A 19,163-nucleotide genomic window follows, 5' to 3' on the forward strand; every position below is an offset into this window, starting at 1 on the left:
GGCTCCGTGAGCCAATAAGGAGAGAATTGAGGCGAGGCTAGGCCACGTCTCCATGTCTGATTGGACACAGGGAGCTGTGGCTCTGCTCGGGAGCCCCCATAGCAAGCAGCTTGCTGTGGGGGGACTCAACAGGGCCAGGAGCACCAAGGAGGGACCCCAAAAGGATCTGGGCTGCTCTGTGCAAAACCACTACACATTTAAGGTAAGTATGACATGTTTATTATTTTTAACAAACAAATAAAATAAAATGAGAATTTAGTGTCACTTTAAGTAGGGTACAAACATACTGAAAGTCGGACAGTTCGCCAGGAATTCGCTATTTGTTTACTCTTTTCTCTCCTCTGTTCAACTATGGAACAATCCTGCTGGAAAACCAGCAATTGATCAGGCTTGTGTTGATGTGGTGATCTGTCAGTTTTTTTTTTATTATTCTATTCACTGGTTGAAAAAAAAAAAAAACTGTATTTATACCCAGCTTTATACAGTGACAGCATCTATATCCCGGACTAACATATCTCTCACAGATGACGCAATCATGTAAAAAAAATCCTACAGACTGTTAGAAAAACACTTATACAAATCTCTGATTGCTTCTGGTTTATATGCTGGCATTCTTCGCAAACATCATCAACCCTTATAATTATCAGTACTTATATTTAAGCTGTATTTAGCTGTATAATATTTGCACTTCATTAAATTTCTCTATGTAAAGAGTTCTTGGACTAATCAGGTTAAAATAGAAACACAAAACAGAGTGCACCGGATTATATGCAGATGAAAACACCTTTTTAATGAATCAAGATGAATGACAATAACGTTACTTGATAAGGGCATATTACCAGTGATATCAGACCGTTCTCATCGGTTTGACCGATCGAGTGTACGTGGCATTACTTTCACCTACCAAGGGTACCGGTCCATAGTTACATAGTTAGTCAGGTCCACAAGTCCATCCAGTTCAACCATAAAAAATAAAAAATATCATACAATCCCATATACCCAATTCTATACCCACAGTTCATCCAGAGGAAGGCGGAAAACCCCAGCAGAGCATGATCCAATTTGCTACAGCAGGGGAAAAAATTCCTGAGAGGCAGGATTTTCCCTGGATCAACTTTATCTATAAATGTTAGTACCCAGTTATATTATGTACATTTAGGTAAGTATCCAGACATTTCCTAAAGCAATCTACTGAGCTGACCAGAACCACCTATGGAAAGATTCTGTTCCACATTTTCACAGCTCTTACTGTGAAGAAACTTTTCCATATTTGGAGATTAAATCTTTTTTCCTCTAAAGGTAAAGAGTGCCCCCTTGTCTTTTGTGTTAACCGTAAAGTGAATAACTCAACACCAAGTTCACTATATTGACCCCTTATATATTTGTACATGTTGATCATATCCCCCCTTATTCTCCTCTTCTCAAGAGAGAATAAATTCAGTTCCTCTAATCTCTCCTCATAGCTGAGTTCCTCCATGCCTCTTATCAGTTTCGTCCATTAGTCTCTTCCCGTAGTTTGAGCACCTTCTTTTTTAATGTGGTTTTTTTTTTTTTTAGGTGTTTTTCGTAAGGTGCAATTGAAATGTAAGGGGCCATTTTTCCTGACACACGAAAGCCAGGTTCGTAGAAAAAATAAATGTTCCTCGACTGCCGCACTCTGATAGGCGATTTATTGAAACAAAATGAACAAAGGATAAAATCCAAAGCTGTATAACATCCAAAAATTCATGCAACGCTGCAATCAATGGTAGAAAGTGGACATAGGGGACAAAAAAGCTAACATGTTTCACATCATGGATAGATGCTTAGTCAGGTCAGGTTGCAGGCGTGAGTGGGCCCCATGGAAAATATTGGCAATACATATATACAGCTAGTGGTTAATTCTTACAGTTCTCTAATTTATACAAAATTAATAACAAAATGTTATGTGCTCCTTCTCTATTATGCTGTATTACAAATATATATAAAAGAAAATATGTAACAGAGTCAGCAATTAAACCAAATGAGGCTCTAACCTTTGCCTACGTTTACATTTAGCTGTGTCTTAAAGAATACTTGTACTTCTAAAACATTGTGGGGTTGATTTACGAAAGAAAGAGAGGCTATTCACTAAGAAATATGAATGTCAGTGAATAAGGTACAGTTGTGTTTACTTTAAATACAGATTCATGTATGATGGACATACATAATAAAAAAAAAAATGATTTTTTTCTAGTACATGATTGGGTAATCAAAGTGAACATGGCTTCCCTTTGCAAAGTGAACATTCATTTCCCCAGATAAACCAACATATTTCTCTTCCTGTAGTTAGAGGACCTTATTTTACATGGTTCCTACAGGGTTCCCTCCAGAAGATTTTATCGCATGCTCGCATCTCTTTTGATCTGTTGGTGTGACCTGGAGGTCTGATGGAGGTGTTTTACCTTGGTACATGGATGGGATTTCATTCATTCTCAGAAATCTGTGAACCAAAAAAACTACAATTTCTAGACTTGTAGTTCTCAATGGACTATGAGTGTGCTGATTATCACACTCATAGTCCAATAATACTTCCTCCAGCATTCTATAGGGGTACAAGCACAGAGCTGAAGGAAGAGTCTACAGGAGCCTGAGATCGCACCTGCAATCCACTAATCACAAAAACAATACTTTGCAGGCTCCTGTAAAAAAAATATATATATGTATATATGTGTGTGTATATATATATATGTATATATGTGTGTGTATATATATATATATATATATATATATATATATATATTAGGGCTGTGGAAAGAAACTATTAATTTCTCGATTAATCGTTAATTTTTTTGATCAATCAAAATTTTTTTCATCAGTACTCACCTCTTCCCCGGGTCTTCAGGAAGTTCCATTCGAGATGCGGTGACATCACAGATACCAGTGGGGCTTGCCGTGTCCATCTGAAGGGCTCTTTTGCTGTGCCTTCATATCTGCATGCCGGCGGGACCTTACTATCTGCCACGCGCAAGGGCTGTTACACTTCCCTCTATCACTTTCCTCAATCAACCTGTGATTCTACAGCCATCCACTGGGAGTTGTGATAGTTCCCTTCACGGGACATCTACATGCCGATGGACTGATGTTAACCCTCTCCTCATCTGCATTCAGCAGTGGTATCGTTGTACACATTTTTATACCAGTATCATACTTAGCTACATGTTTTTATGACTGCTTTTGCTACAGTTTGGTATTACTCGCACCATTTTTACAGTTTATGTAGCTACATCGATTTTATCTCCAGTGCAATATTTTTTTGTTACCTATTTCAAGACTATAAAAAGTTTTAATGCTATTCCCATCGAGTGCTGCCTCTGTGTGTTTTTTGTATCCTGCTATCCATTTTTCCAGTGGTTGGTAGCTGCACTGGGAATCAGCCTGCAAGAAGATCCTCCTCTTTCTAAAAGGAGTTGGATCTGTATGTGCGTTTTAATAATCAAAGTTAGTCGATTAATCGATTAAAAAAAAATTGATTAATCGAACACGAACATTTTAATCAGTAACAGCCCTAATTATATATATATATATATATATAGGGGGTCCCCAACTTACGAACAACTCCTACTTATGAATGGGGCGTATCTGTCGTTCTGCGCATGCGCGGGCATTTTTTGTCCATTTTCGACAGCGGGAACATTCAACGGAACATCGGAAAACATCAAAAAACATCAGAAAACATCGAAAAATTGCAAAACAATGTATATCCTGTTCTGCGCATGCACGGCCATTTGACGGAACATCGGAAAATTACATAATTGCAGTTCTATGCATGCGGTTTTGGACTTACGAACATTTTCAACTTAAGAACAAACCTAAAGTCCCTAACTTGTCCGTGAGTATATATATATAAATGCACATTTCTTACTGCAAAATATGTGCACTTATTGTTTTTTTAAAGTGAAATTGGTCTACAAAGCCATTCATTTAAACAAAAACCTTCCCATTACATTACATACACATTTACTATATTTTTAATTAATATTGATTACCTGTAAAAGACTTCCCTTGTGTAGACATCTAACACCCTGATACTGTTGCTGGGTTCCGCCATCTTGGATGTGATATCAGCTGACTAAAGTGGCACTCTATAGTATTTTCCTTCTCTCCTACCCTGGCAGCTATTTAATGCACTAAGATGGGGGAAGGGGTGGAGATGCTGGGCCAGCACATAAACTAAGCTGGACACTCCCTGAAGATTAGAGGGGGAGACGGTACTAAGCTAAGGAACTGTCTGGTCAATGTTTCTAATACGTTCAGAAGCACATTGCAAGCAAACTGAAAAAAAATATTAATAGAAAAGAAAACATTACAAGAAAGCATTTAAAATACATGATTTTTTCTGTGCTTTTTTTTTTTTTTTTAGGTGGTAAAAGGTATCTTAGGTATTGATGTTTGAAAAGGCTTAGGCTGGGGTCACACCTTTGTGTCTGCATTTTCATGTGTTTTATTTTTATTTTTTTAGGCGTTTTTCTGTAAAGTGCCATTGATATTTTCCCTGACCCAGGTTGCAGATGTAAGTGGGCCCCATAGAAAATATGGGAAATACATATGTACCACTAGTGGTAATCTTTACAGTTCTCTAATGTAAAGAAAACAGATGTCCTCCTTCTTTATTATGCTGTGTTAAAAATATATAAGAAAAATGTAACAGGGTCAGCCATAAAATTAATTGAGGTTTTACCCTTTGCCTATTCTACACAAGAGAAAGGTTTTACATGTATCTGTGTTTTAAAGGATAATTGTACTTCTAAAACATAGTCACTAAAGAAAAAGAGGCTATTCACCAAGGAATATAAATGCCAGTGAATAAGGTAAAGTTGTATTTACTTTGAATAACCAATCATGTGTGAGGGGCATTAACCACTTCAGCCCCGGAAGCATTTATCCCCTTCCTGACCGGGCCATTTTTTGTGATACGGCACAGCGTTGCTTTAACTGACAATTGTGCGCTCGTGCAACGCTGTACTCAAACAACATTTATTTTGGTGATATTTGATCACCTCTGTGGTTTTTATTTTTTGCGCTAGCCTATAAACCAAAAAAAAAGCGTTGGATTTTAAAAATATATATATTTTTTTTTACTTTCTGCCTTAAAAATGTAAAAAAAAAACTGTATTCATCAGTTTAGGCCGATATGTATTCTGCTACATATTTTTGGTAAAAAAAAAAATCCCAATAAGCGTATATTGAATATATTGACGCAAAAGTTATCACGTCTACAAAATAGAGGATATATTTATGGCATTTTTATTTATTTATTTTTGTTTTACTAGTAAAGGCAGTGATCAGTGATTTTTAGTTTGACTGTGACATTGCGGTGGAGCGATCGGACAACCTAACTGACATTTTTGACACTTTTTTGGGGAACCAGTGGCATTATTACAGTAATCAGTGCTGAAAATATTCACTGTTATTGTACTAATGACACTGGCAGGGAAGGGGTTAACATCAGGGGCGATCCAGGGGTTACATTTGTTCCCTGCAGGTGTTTTCTAACTGTATGGGGAACTGTGTGACTGGGCAAACACACAGATCCATCTTCCTGCTTAGCAGAAAGACAGGATCTATGTGATCTCCCCTGTCAGAATGGAGATCTGCTTTGTTTACACAGGCAGATCTCCGTTCTGTCACTGCGGGGAACGATCGCTCCCCTGCTGGCCAATGGGCGCACGTGCCCACAAAAGCGATTTCCCGAGCCAACGTACACCTACGACGATTTGCAGGATTGTGCCACCTTGCCGCAGTATAATAACCGAGGCTGGTCTTGGTTAATAAAAAAAAAAAACATGACTTTTTTTTCTAGTATATTATGGGGTAATCAAAGTGAACAAGGTTTCCCCCTATTAATAATATTCCCTTTGCAAACTGAACATTCCTTTTCTCGTATTTCTTTAACAAATCACCTCCAGCATGTCCTATATTATATTCATGCAAATGAAGGCATTTTCTAAATATGAAATATGAATGTATTTATTATTGTTTGTGTTTTTAAGTGCTGCACATAAGCATATCATTATCCATATTTTGGGTTAGTATCAAGACCTGTGGTGTTAACTGCTATTTTTCACATATATTTATACACAAGTAGAGATGCCTACTGCAGTGATTTCTAGCGGGATCCTACAGGTATAGTATATACATAATTACATTGGTCCAAGCGGGATCAATGTAACTGTGTATAAATTATCAATACCTGGAATTCTCTTATAACCCCTTTACAACAGTGTGAACCAAGGATATGTGTGTGAGCCGCTCGGGCTCTATGGGAATGAAGTCCTGTGCCCACCACTGTGAGGGAGATCGTCTATGCTCCAAGCAATGGTAGAGAGTGACTAGGTGTCCCGGGATCTGCACATCAAGTCAAGACCTGATGTATGATAGTGAATGGCAGTCTCAGCCTGGACCCCCATCAGGCCATGAGGGCATGGCCTGGCAGGGTTCCAGACTGAGACTGTCCTTCACTATCATACAGCAGGTCTTGATTCATGTGTGGCTCCCAGGCCAGGACACCTAATCCCTTTACAACATTGTTACGCCAGGGCTCGACAAATCCCGGTCGCAAGGTCGCCATGGCGACTAGAAATAGGGTCCTGGCAACTTGGCTTGGAAGGGGGGCAAAAAAAAAAGCTGTAAGCTGGCGCCATCTGGTGGTGGCCGTTGGTATTACAAGTTAAGCATTACAAGTTAAACAGCAATTCTAATGTAATTTTTCAAAAATGTTCACTATTTTCACTGCCATCTTCTTCCCTCTAATTAGAACCCCCAAACATTATATATATTTTTTATCCTAACACCCTAGAGAATAAAATGGCAATCGTTGCAATACTTTCTGTCACGCCGTATTTGCGCAGCGGTCTTACAAGCGCACTTTTTTTGGGAAAAATTACACTTTTTTTAATTAAAAAATAAGACAACAGTAAAGTTATCCCCATTTTTTTTAATATTATGAAAGATAATGTTACGCAGAGTAAATTGATACCCAACATGTCACGCTTCAAAATGATGTTCGCTCGTGGAATGGCGACAAACTTTTACCCTTTAAAATCTCCATAGGCGACGTTTAAAAAATTCTACAGGTTGCATGTTTTGAGTTACAGAGGAGGTCTAGGGCTAGAATTATTGCTCTCGCTCTACCAATCGTGGCGATACCTCACATGTGTGGTTTGAACACCGTTTACATATGCGGGCGCTGCTCACGTATGTGTTCGCTTCTGCGCGCAAGCTCGTCGGGACGGGGCGCATTTTCTGGTTCCTAACTTTTTTAGCTGGCTCCTAGATTCCAAGCAAATTTGTCAAACCCTGTGTTATGCATATATGTGGGAGCCGGGTGGGTGGGCCTTAATGCCCAGCCAGCGCATATATGCATCGCTGTCTTGTTCTGGTGCCCCTGTAATTGTGACCAAGCTGTCACCAATAGCCCCCAGTCAACTACTGATGACTGGGAGCTATGGAGGTTCCCAAAGATATCAGACAACCACCAGCTCCAGGCATCATGGCTCATATAAAGTGCCAACTCCTGACAGTGTAAATGGGTTAAAGAGAACCTGTCAGCTTGACCTAAATAGGCAAAGTGATAGATATTATTTATGCGTTGTGTGCCTACCATCTCATCCAAGAGACCTCTAAATCATTTGTGTAAAGTTTTTCCAAACAAAACATCTTTATAAATCCCCATGTATCATGACTAAAAGCTTGCTTACAACTGGCTGGTAGAGGTCATATGAGGTGTTCTCAGGCGATTCCTGCTTTCTACAATTGCTCTCCTCTTTGTATTTGTTTGTAGACACATGCTTCCTTACAGTTCAATGAAGGACTTTGCTGTATAGAAACCATCATTTTATGGCTCCTGACATTGAAAGCATTGAATCACCCAGGTATGAAGAGCAATATGCCGTTCAGTTTTCAGTCTTATTACAAAGGTTCCATGTGCCTGCTTGGCTATATAAAGTAAGCAAAAACTGAAATTTAGATGGAAAATTACTACTTTTGCTAAATAACTCAACTCTCAATGGGAATTGCAAAACATATCTATGTTAAAGAGGAATTGGAGTATGTTACGTAATTTTCGCCAAAATAAAAATGGAGGGTGGGGGATAGGGGGTGGCGGGAGCGTGTAAAATAAAAAAAGGTAAACAAACTAAAAAGGGGCAATTTTATGTAGGGGGGAGGTAGAGATGACGAAAAGGAACGTTTATTTTCAGCATGAAGATACACTTTACTACAAAATGCACGTTATCACCTGGTGAATATATTGAAACTGTGTTCATTTTTAATACCTATTCATATAAAAGGGAACTAACACAACTGGGTTTTTGCTTGCACATGGATAATTTAAAGCAGATCTTTATCCCTTAAATGGAATTATACTCAAGTACCTTGCCATGCTCCGCTAATTACAGATCTGTTTTTGTTTTAGCTCAGTATGTCAAAATTCAAGGGGGTCTACTGGACGTGTCCCTCTGCACATTCTTGGCACCGGCAAGATGCCAAAACAAAGTCTTTAGATTTTCAGGTGACAGGATGATGCCTTCTCGGTCATTAGTCTAATGTATGTGTATGTATGTATGTCTATGTATGTGCTTATTCAATGTGTGCGTGTGCAGATTTTGTTTTCTTAAACTTCATGCCCAGGAAGAGGAACGGTGGACACTGTAAAGTATAACAGTATAGACTGCTATAGAGTGCTGCTGTTATTTTACATGTACAGGTGAAGTTGTGTGCTAAATGATACGTGTAGAAGTCAGGCCTCGTACACACGACCGAGTTTCTCTGCAAAAACCAGCAAGAAACTTGCTGTTTTTTTTTGCCGAGGAAACCGGTCGTGTGTACACTTTTCGATGAGGAAACTGTCGAGGATCTCGTCGAGCCAAAAATAAAGCATGTCTTCTTTTTCCTCGACGGGAATGGGGAAATTTGGCATCCTTGACAGCCTAACAAGAAACTCGACGAGCAAAACGATGTGTTTCGCCCGTCGAGTTTCTCGGTCGTGTGTACGAGGCTTAAGACTATGTTTAGATTTATGGGTACCCTATGGCTGTAGCTTTGATTTAAAGTGTAAGCAAAGCTAAAAATAAATAAATAATGCTCTTAATACACTTCTCTTTCTCAGCTAATATTTCAGTATTTTTTTTTTTATATAGTTGGTTATACAGACTAAATACCCCGGTGACTGTGCCAGCTTCCCATTACCTATCTTATCAGGTCAATACCAACCACAGCCATAAACCCTGTATTAGCATTGTCAGGTTGAGGGTTCTCTTCTCTGTACTGGGATCATCAATCCCATTAACATCATAAGCTTACACTCCCCAAATCCTGCACTGCAGAGATATAGAATAGAAAGTATCAAAAGTTATAATTGACAGCTACATCACAATCACTAACCGGATTCTGCAGCTACGACAAAACCCCCACCCTTCTCAAGAGCAATGAGCTGGTAATTATTGCAGTCATATGACTGTAGAATTTATTATTTTTTTTAAGATATTTGGAGCAATTTTTCACATTATTCTGTATTTTTTTTTTATTATTATTTTAATTAAAAACAAAGCTGATTTGATTAATGCTTCATCATCCTATACGTCACAGGTGCTTTAAAGTGTGTAGACAGTGGCGTTGCTATGGGGGGTGCGGGGGGGGGGCCCATCCTGGGTCACAGTGACACCTAAAATCTATTAATTTAGTGTTGTTTGGCATCATGTCTCCCTGAACACAGTTTTCAAAATAGCGTTTTTTGTGAATCTGTTTCAAAGAATCTTACATGTAGATCTTAACAGCACTTTTCGTTGCAAGTCAACAATGCTAAGCCACTACCTCGCAATTAGCAGAAGCATTGTCAGCCTGTCAAGCAAGCTCCTTCAGTTTGCCATTGGGCTTTTTATCAGTTCTATTAGCCCAACAGCCCTAACATACTTCTTTCCTAGGGGCGAAAATACTGCTCCTCCATAGATACAGTACAATGAATGAGCATTTCCACCAAAGAACAGGAAGTGTGTTGCTGGCAAGATTAATGGGTGAAAATAAAGGGGGGAAAAAACTGAAAGAAAACAAATGCAACTACCATGTATAGGGGCTGGTAAGCTGTAATACATTACATTTTTCTTCTTGGATTTAGATGCACTTTAAGTTAACACTTCTTTAACAGTGAAATTTGAGAATTCTCTTCTGCTATAGTAAATCTATTGTAATAGCTGTATGTTTGACTTTCAACTGCTCTAAAACCCTTCAATAGCACATGAATGTATAGAACTCTACAGCATTTATTTTTATTACAGTGTTTTGTATAAGTGTGGTACATTTTAGCTGCTTTAGTTCAGAGTTCTAACTTTATATCAGCAGCCATGAACCATACTACCTTTATTATTAAACAGATATATGGTGTTTATGCGTGTCTGTATATTTTCCACTCAATGTGAGTTTGAAACAACATTGATCTGTAACCTTTAAAAAATGTAAGGAATATTAAAGTATTAATTTTGAGGATATCAGCCTGCAGTCATTGAAAAGTCAAATATTACTTACTTTTTGACATTCTGACATTCAAGATATATGGTGCTAAATGTCAGCATTTAATAAAGCTTATTTTTGTATTGATTTTACTTTTGTTTTAAAAAATCTCCATTGTGAGCATGGTATTAAATCAAATTCCTATCTGAGGACGCATCTGTAGAGATACCACACCTGTCACAGCATCTCTGCTCAGACGTACTCTCTCCCTAATTAGTTCTGCACGCTGATATACGGCAACATGAAACCACAACATGAAAAAAAAAATCATGTTGATGCATTACATGTTTGAGAACAATGTCACATTAATATATCACTTTTCGATCAATGGCACACCTGTGCGAGAATGCCCATCTTATTACACAGTGAGGGGGAAAAAAACAAGGAAAAAAATAAATAACAAATGCGCAAATGCATAAAATGTCCATCTATGTTGTTTTTTTTTTTCATGAAGAAACTCCAAATCGTGAAAAATTTTGTGAATAAAGATTTAATCATACTTTATAAGACAGGGGTGAATGACTAAAGTTTGGATATGTAACTAAAGTCAGTGGCCCTATCATTTCTCATTAATCAAAATGTAGGGAGCAATTCAAAAATTAAAATAAACTATCATTATTGTCCAAAGTTACCAATCAAATTTCTTGTTTCATTTTCCAAAATAACAATTGGTTACTTTAGATGACAACCAGTAAAAAATAATTGGTCACTTTAGCAGACTCCAGTAAAATTGCATTTGTTTAAGGAAAAGGTAAACCCAAAAAATGTGTATTTCCCTAAAAAATTTGCTTCTCTGAAAATGAACGATAATTACACTTTTTCTAGATATCCATAACTCATCCAGGAGATACCTTAAAGCAGAGATAGGCAACCTTGGCACTCCAGCTGTGGTGAAACTACAAGTCCCATGAGACATTGCAAGACCCTGACAATGACAGGCATGACTCCTAGAGGCAGAGGCATGATGGGATTTGTAGTTTCACCACAGCTGGAGAGCAGAGGTTGCCTACCCCTCCTTTAAAGGAAAGGAAACACTGCTTTATCTTGTGTATAGTGTGAGCAGACAGCTGGTGTATAAGTAAGAAATGGACTGTTGGGTTCCCTAACCCTATGGACCTCTTTGCTCTGCCTGCAGCTATACCCTATGTAATCATAACACACTTCTTGCAGATGCTCTTCATTGTTTTTTGATGTAGACAGCATCATTTTTGAAAAAAAGTAAGAATAATCTTACTACAGCAGAGCCTATAATCAGTTTGGTCATTACACACAGAGATAGTTGAAGGAAAATGTCTCTCCCTAGCTTAAATACTTAGATACAAGATATAAAAGTCTCTGGCTAAGAACAATCACTGACTCCGAGAGTATTGAAATCATCGGATCAGTTGGAGAGATTTACTGAAACTGGAGCGTGCAAAATCTGGTGCAGCTCTGCATAGTAACCAATCAGCTTCCAGGTTTTTATTGTCAAAGCCTAATTGAACAAGCTAAAGTTAGAAGCTGATTGGCTACCATGCACAGCTGCACCAGATTTCGCTCTCTTCAGTTTTAGTAAGTCTCCCTCACTGTGTCAGCCAATACCCGTTTCCATAAAAAGGGGCATGGGCACCATTTGCCTTCAATGATTCAAATCAGCAAACAAAATAGAGGATAGTCACATCACGCTTTTGGATAATATCTACTATAGTTTCAGGAAAAGATTAGATGAATGAATATCACTCCAGAATCCATCCTAACATAAAATGTACAATATGTACACCTTAAACCAGCGATGGCAAACCCTGGCACCCCAGATGTTTTGGAACCACATTTCCCATGATGCTCAACTACACTGCAGAATGCATGAGCATCATGGGAAATGTAGTTCCAAAACATCTGGGGTGCCAAGGTTCGCCATCACTGCCTTATACCCTCTTCAAACGTGCTTATAACATGATTAGACCAGTTTTGCAAAATGCCTCTACCATGGTTAGACCGACAGATTATTTCTTGAATACAATAAAAAATACAATAGTGATATTCCTATCACATGAGAGTGAGGAAAGTCTAACCTAGTTTTATGTGGAAGCTGTAATTTAAGGGATTATTATTTTTTTATTTGCCCAACTGAAACTACTATGGATTTAACTGAATTCTGTCTGTATTGTACATTCAGAAACACAAGTGTGTCACAGATATATTTTTATTTTAGTCTGGGACCTTGTCTCTATTACACCTGCTGCTAATGAATTTGTGTTGAGTTGCATGAAATCTGAATAGACAGTTTCTGTTTTTTTTTTTTAATTCGAGTTAATTTAATGGTCTGTTTAACTTGGCATATAAAAGCAACGCTGGCCATAAATGAGCAACCCTTTTCTCCAGAGCACATCGGATAAACTGATAAGTGGTCTCTTGAAGTTTGGATACCGAATACAACATTTGTTAACCGAATGTGGATAATTTGCTGATATACTGTATATCAACATGTAATAAACACAATCAAACAACAATGATACCTAAATGTAGATTAGGCAATCAGATTATTTACTTGATTGGTTTCACATGTTACCATGTATAACATATACAATGCATAAAACAATGTGCAAAGTTCCAGAACTAAGAGCAACCAATAAACAACCAACTTTCCTTATTCTGACTCCTGAGCAATGATGGCTGAAGTCTGATATGCTTCAATGGGTTACAACACTTTACATGGGATCTTCTTATCTCTGGACAGCCGAAGTAAGACAAAATTACTGAAGAGGAGAGATGGGTATTGATGCCCTTAGGAAATGTGGATAATTTGGATAACGCGGGTTGATATTCTTTATTCCATGTTATACACACCTCTCCTACAGTAAACAAATACTGTGCATAAAAAGCTTCCTTACTAAGGTAGTGTGAGAAATAGTGATTATGTACCAGCTGCCGTAACCTATGACACCCAAATTTCAGTTTACTGCAGTTTCTTTAGTTTGGCAACATTTCTGATTGGTTGCTATGGACTGGGACGTATCTTCATTGTTCCTTTTACTTAGTTACATAATAGTAACTTCCTAATATTATTTGTATTTTATTTATTTTTTTATTTTTTTGCAAAGCTATTATTTTTTTTTAATAACTACCTGATCACACAAAAGTAAGTTGGTACTGAGAAGGAAAAGGGCAATTTGCACTTCTGTACATTATCAGCAATTCTTGTCTAGCCTTAGGGAATACACCTATACTGTATCAGGTTAAAAAATATATATATTGGCAGGGCATACTAAATTGTTACTTAAAAAAAAAAAAGGAAGAAAGAAGCTATTAACGTTTTCTGTACATGACAGATACATATTTACTGAAATAATACTCTGGTGACACATGTATTTAAGTAACACACTCAGTAATTTTACAGTTTAGGTGTAGAATTGTACTGCTTATAGTGTTTTGCCAAATTGATTAACTATGGATGTCTTGTTCTGTGCATCAATCCATCATTTTCTAGTGATGTTTTCAAATTACTGAGCATGTAATCCATTCTTGATGGTATATATTTGTAAGATATAACATTTCACACTCTACGTAGAACATAATACATGGAAAGTGGTGTCAATTCTTTTTAAAGTCAATAAAAATGTTTTTATCTACAGAAAAAAAAAAACAATACTGAAATTTACTAGGAATACTGTCCTTTATACAAGAAGGTGACACACACCTCTCATCGTCCTCTCTGCTAGGCAATGATAGGCCTTGTAATCCTGCACCAACTTCATCTCTTAATGTTACAGATTATTATGGTAATAGTTACACAAAATAGTAACTAAACAATGTGAACTGCAGCAACTAATGTTATGTACATGAAAGCTCCTGAATATACTGTAAATTTTCTTTATACACTCAGTTATATATTCAATGTAAATAAATAAACAAGCCAATTAATACATGGAAAAGGTTGCATCTTTCAAGCATACTCTTCTAAATAGGAACGAGATCAGGAATTCTGGAATAACAAAGTTATTGTCACAATAGAGACAAGTAATGCATGCAATTACACTGGATGTGCAGTCTGTGCAATAACGCCGGGTGGTCAATAAGCCAATGGATTGGCTATTTAACACCTGTCACATAGATCATGTACCTTACTAACAGTAACGTATAAACTGTAAAATTAAAGATGTTGTCTGCAGCTACATTCATTTCTTTTCAAACATATACTAAGAAATGACACCTGTCATTTGCCATTCCTATGGGCAATCATTTATTCTTTCACTTCTGTACCATAATAAACATATATACATACATCAACACAGACACGTTTCCTTTTGTATTCATACATGTTGTAAATATATGTATAAACCCTGAATACTTTATTTTCTCAAATATACGTTAACCCTTTACCACCATGTATTGTGGAGTTAGACACAGGAGATGGGACTGTTATGTAATATAACACTTAATCCGTGTTCTAACTACAACATGAGTTTTGATACACATTACTCTAAAAACCTGATCAGTATTGAGATTAACAAATGCAGACATGCTGAAGGCCTACAATTGAAAAAGAATAGAGGTACTTTATATAAGATCACGTTGCATGTGTACTTCTTTGCGTACTTTGTTGTATGCAACACACACACACACACACAACAATTTTATAAAATAAAGCTACATTATAAATAGACACATGGATAGATAGAAAAAGTGATAGATAGAAAAAGTGATAGATAGATAGATAGATAGATAGATAGATAGATAGATAGATAGATAGATAGATAGAAAATGTGATAGATAGATAGATAGATAGATAGATAGATAGATAGATAGATAGATAGATAGATAGATAGATAGATAGATAGATAGAATGAAAGAAAGAAAGAAAGAAAGAAAGAAAGAAAGAAAGAAAGAAAGAAAGAAAGAAAGAAAGAAAGAAAGAAAATTAGTCAAGTGAGTCAATAGACTAAACTAGGACTGAAGAAATCTACTAAATTTACAGACGATGTTAAATAATATTATAGATAGATAGATAGATAGTTAGATAGATAGATAGATAGATAGATAGATAGATAGATAGATAGATAGATAGATAGATAGATAGATAGATAGTCAAGTGAGTCAATAGACTAAACTAGGACTGATGAAATCTACTAAACTTACAGACGATGTTATATAATATTATATATACAAGACAGATAGACAGATAGATAGATAGATAGATAGATAGAAAGAAAGAAAGAAAGAAAGAAAGAAAGAAAGAAAGAAAGAAAGAAAGAAAGAAAAATAGATAGATAGATAGATAGATAGATAGATAGATAGATAGATAGATAGATAGATAGATAATTAGTCAAGTGAGTCAATAGACTAAACTAGGACTGAAGAAATCTACTAAACTTACAGACGATGTTAAATAATATTATAGATAGATAGATAGATAGATAGATAGATAGATAGATAGATAGATAGATAGATAGATAGATAGCGTGATAGATAGACAGACAGACAGACAGACAGACAGACAGATAGATAGATAGATAGATAGATAGATAGATAGATAGATAGATAGATAGATAGTCAAGTGAGTCAATAGACTAAACTAGGACTGATGAAATCTACTAAACTTACAGACGATGTTATATAATATTATATATACAAGACAGATAGATAGACAGACAGACAGACAGACAGACAGACAGATAGATAGATAGATAGATAGATAGATAGATAGATAGATAGATAGACTGTAGGATAATATTAAAGTACTGCCTAGGATAAGAATTTATGTTATCTGTAATGACTGTAGAATTTACAATACCTTCAGCCACTGTAAAGTGGTGTCTATCCATATAACTTACATAAAAGATGAATGACTCTTTATGAGCTGTGTACATGCCGGACGCCCTCGTATCCACATGAGACATCAAGACTAACCTTTGCCTCTTTTAAATCTATGAGACAGTCTACTACAGCATGATATCAAGCTGTAAGAATAAAATAGAAAATTGTATTGACTCTGCAAGCTCTGTACATCTTATCCTGGAAGTCGTAGCATATGGACCTAGAAAGTCAATAATATTCATTGTAATAAGCTTCAACAGAGGATTCCACCACCTGCAGGGAATCCCACATACTTAATACATGCTTAACTCTTGCCAGCAGCAAATAAGACCACAAGAGACAAACTCTGTTAGTGTTTTACTGATACAGCTATTTCTTAGAATCAATAGATTTCTATAAAATTACCATTTATTTCATGTGTTGTTGCAGCCCCTTCCATAAATACAGCCCACAGGGGCGGACTGACCATTGGGACTCTCGGGCACTGCCCGAGGGCCCCATGCCACTGGGGGGCCCCATCAGGGTTGCCAGTCTCAATAAAACCAGGGACAGTATGTAAAAATCTGTGTTTTTTTTACATCTGTCCCTGATATGTCCAAAACCGACATGCTTTTAATGTGAAAATCCTGAGCTTTTAGCTGCCCTGCCTATGCACTGCCTTCTCGCGTGGTGGCCGCCTGGGGGCCCCATAATCTTCTATTGCCCGGGGGCCCCATTAGTTTTCAGTCCACCCCTGACAGCCCATCAACATTTCTACTGAAGAGCCAAGTTTGGCTTCTACAACAAAATAGTGGTTGGCTCCTCCATGGGTATACACATTGACATCTTGCCTTTTTCCTTGGCTGGGCACATGAGTATAGCTAAGGAAAGTGTACATTTTGGAAGTATAGTAAACTCTATATTGGCCAATGGCCATATACTGTAGTATGGAACATGTGCTAATGAAAGTGTGCTTAGAAGTTGGCTACTAAACAGAGGCCACCATGTCTAGCATAGTTACATAGTCTAGTTGTAAAAAGACACAAGTTCATTTAGTTAATTCATCCAATAAAAAGGAAAAATAAAAAAATATAACAATCCTATATACACAATCCCATACACAAAGTTGATCCAGAGGAAGGCAAAAAAAAAAAAAAAATCCCAGCAAAGCATAATCCAATTTGCTTCAGCAGGGGAAAAAAATCCTTCCTGATGCCCCAAGAGGGAATCAGATATTCCCTGGATATTCAACTTTACCTACAAATATTAACCTCCAGTCCAATACCATTACTATGATTCCTTACCTTGGTTGTCAGAAAAGTGAGTGGAGCCGACTAAGAACTTGGAGAGCAAGGGAAGGAAGAAAGAAACCCTGGCCAACAGAGTTCTCCCATCACACGGCTCCATGTTTCTTCTCAAGCTCTGAACACCGTTCCGGCTCCCCGACCTTCCTCTGCAGAGTTAACAAAACCAATTCCAAATAATTCCAGTGGAAGGATCCGCGGGGGCGTGGTGAAACCCCCGCAACTAGAGGTAATAATAGCGAAGATCAGAACAGATAATGTCTTTGTGCAAAATCGCAGTATATTCCTATTTTCCCGACTGAAAAGCCTGCCTTGCCCTCCTTGGGAAGAACCGTAAGTTACTATCGTTTATGTGCATAAAGCTGCTTAAAAACACAAAAAAAAAATCCAGGATAATGTGTTCTTGCATAAGACTACAGGTAGAAGTGATCACAGCAACAACTGTCATTAAAGTTACAGTCTACCTAGTCCCTAGGCGCCCCATAGGTGGACAGGTTGGGGTTGTGAAGGTAGCATCCGACCACAGATGAGCTCTGGAAGTGTAAGCTCTGCAGCCCAAAGCTGCTGACTCTCACCTAGACACGCTTTGTCTGGCACCTGAGTCGGGTGTTTAATGTAATGATCAGCTTCATTGTGTGATAGGGCAGTTGGATGGAGTCGGTGGCCCCTGAACTGGTGTGAGGTCTGATGTGCCAATTGTCAATGCCAGCGCAGTATGCAGGAAGTCCAGCGTGCAGAGGAGATGGACATTCCAGCAGAGGATACCCTGGCTGCGCAATGTGTTGCTGAGGATCGTCTTTATGGTGCTGCTATGTGCTGGAGAGCAGCCTGGCTGAGTGCACACACGGTGAGAGGTATTGGCTGAGGATAGGCAAGCTGTGCATGATGCATGAGCCCAGGCTCAGTGGAGGAGCGATGCTGCTGCTGATGCTGCTAGTGCTACTGCTGACCCCCCAGTCCTCAGTCACTGGTCCCACACCAAGTCCCTGCCTGAGCTTGGGGCTGCAGGTGGAAAGTTTGACAGCTCCTGGCTGGACACTCCCTTCACATGACAGAGCCCCCATCCCCCTCCACCCATCAGCAGCACATCTCCCTTCTTTCTCCAGCAAAGTCAGTGGCAGGGAAATGCCATCCCTCTCTCTCTCTCACCCCCCCTCTCTCTGCTCCTGCACACTCCGGGGAATCAGTCCTCAAGGTTGCAGACAGGACATCTCACATTCCAAGCATGGAGCACCCCCCTGTAGGAGAAAACCCGACCGAGATATAATCAACCTGACAAGTGCCTCTGCACTGCTGCCATCAGGACGGAGCGCCCTTTAAGCCACGGCTGGCGCCTGTTAACGCGTTCAATGCCGCCTCTGATTCATTCCTCTATGCAGCTGCCGAAGGAAGTGGATCCTCGGCGGTGGGAGGGTTAATGCAGCCGGAGGCTCCGCAGGAGGACCAGGAGGAGGAAGCAGAGGGAAGACGACTGCTCCGATGTCCGGATCCTGAGCTGGGAGAGGATCTAATGTCTGATTCCAAAGTGAGGAAAGGAGGATCTGATGTCTGAATCCAAAGTAA

General features: G+C 38.3%; 1 protein-coding gene across 2 annotated transcripts in view; it reads right to left on the bottom strand.

The window, feature by feature from the left end:
* The window catches only part of EPHA6 (EPH receptor A6), a 1,141,406-nt gene extending 1,122,716 nt beyond the window's left edge, over positions 1 to 18,690 (bottom strand). For both annotated transcript variants that reach the window (XM_040338721.1, XM_040338722.1), the window contains exon 1: positions 17,601 to 18,690. In XM_040338721.1, coding sequence (XP_040194655.1) covers positions 17,601 to 17,703 — 103 coding nt within the window. In that variant the 5' untranslated portion in view covers positions 17,704 to 18,690. The remainder of the gene's footprint in view (positions 1 to 17,600) is intronic.
* Positions 18,691 to 19,163: the final 473 nt, after the last annotated feature.

The sequence above is a fragment of the Rana temporaria genome, chromosome 2 (assembly GCF_905171775.1).
Source record: "Rana temporaria chromosome 2, aRanTem1.1, whole genome shotgun sequence".
NCBI classification, from domain to species: Eukaryota; Metazoa; Chordata; class Amphibia; order Anura; family Ranidae; genus Rana; species Rana temporaria.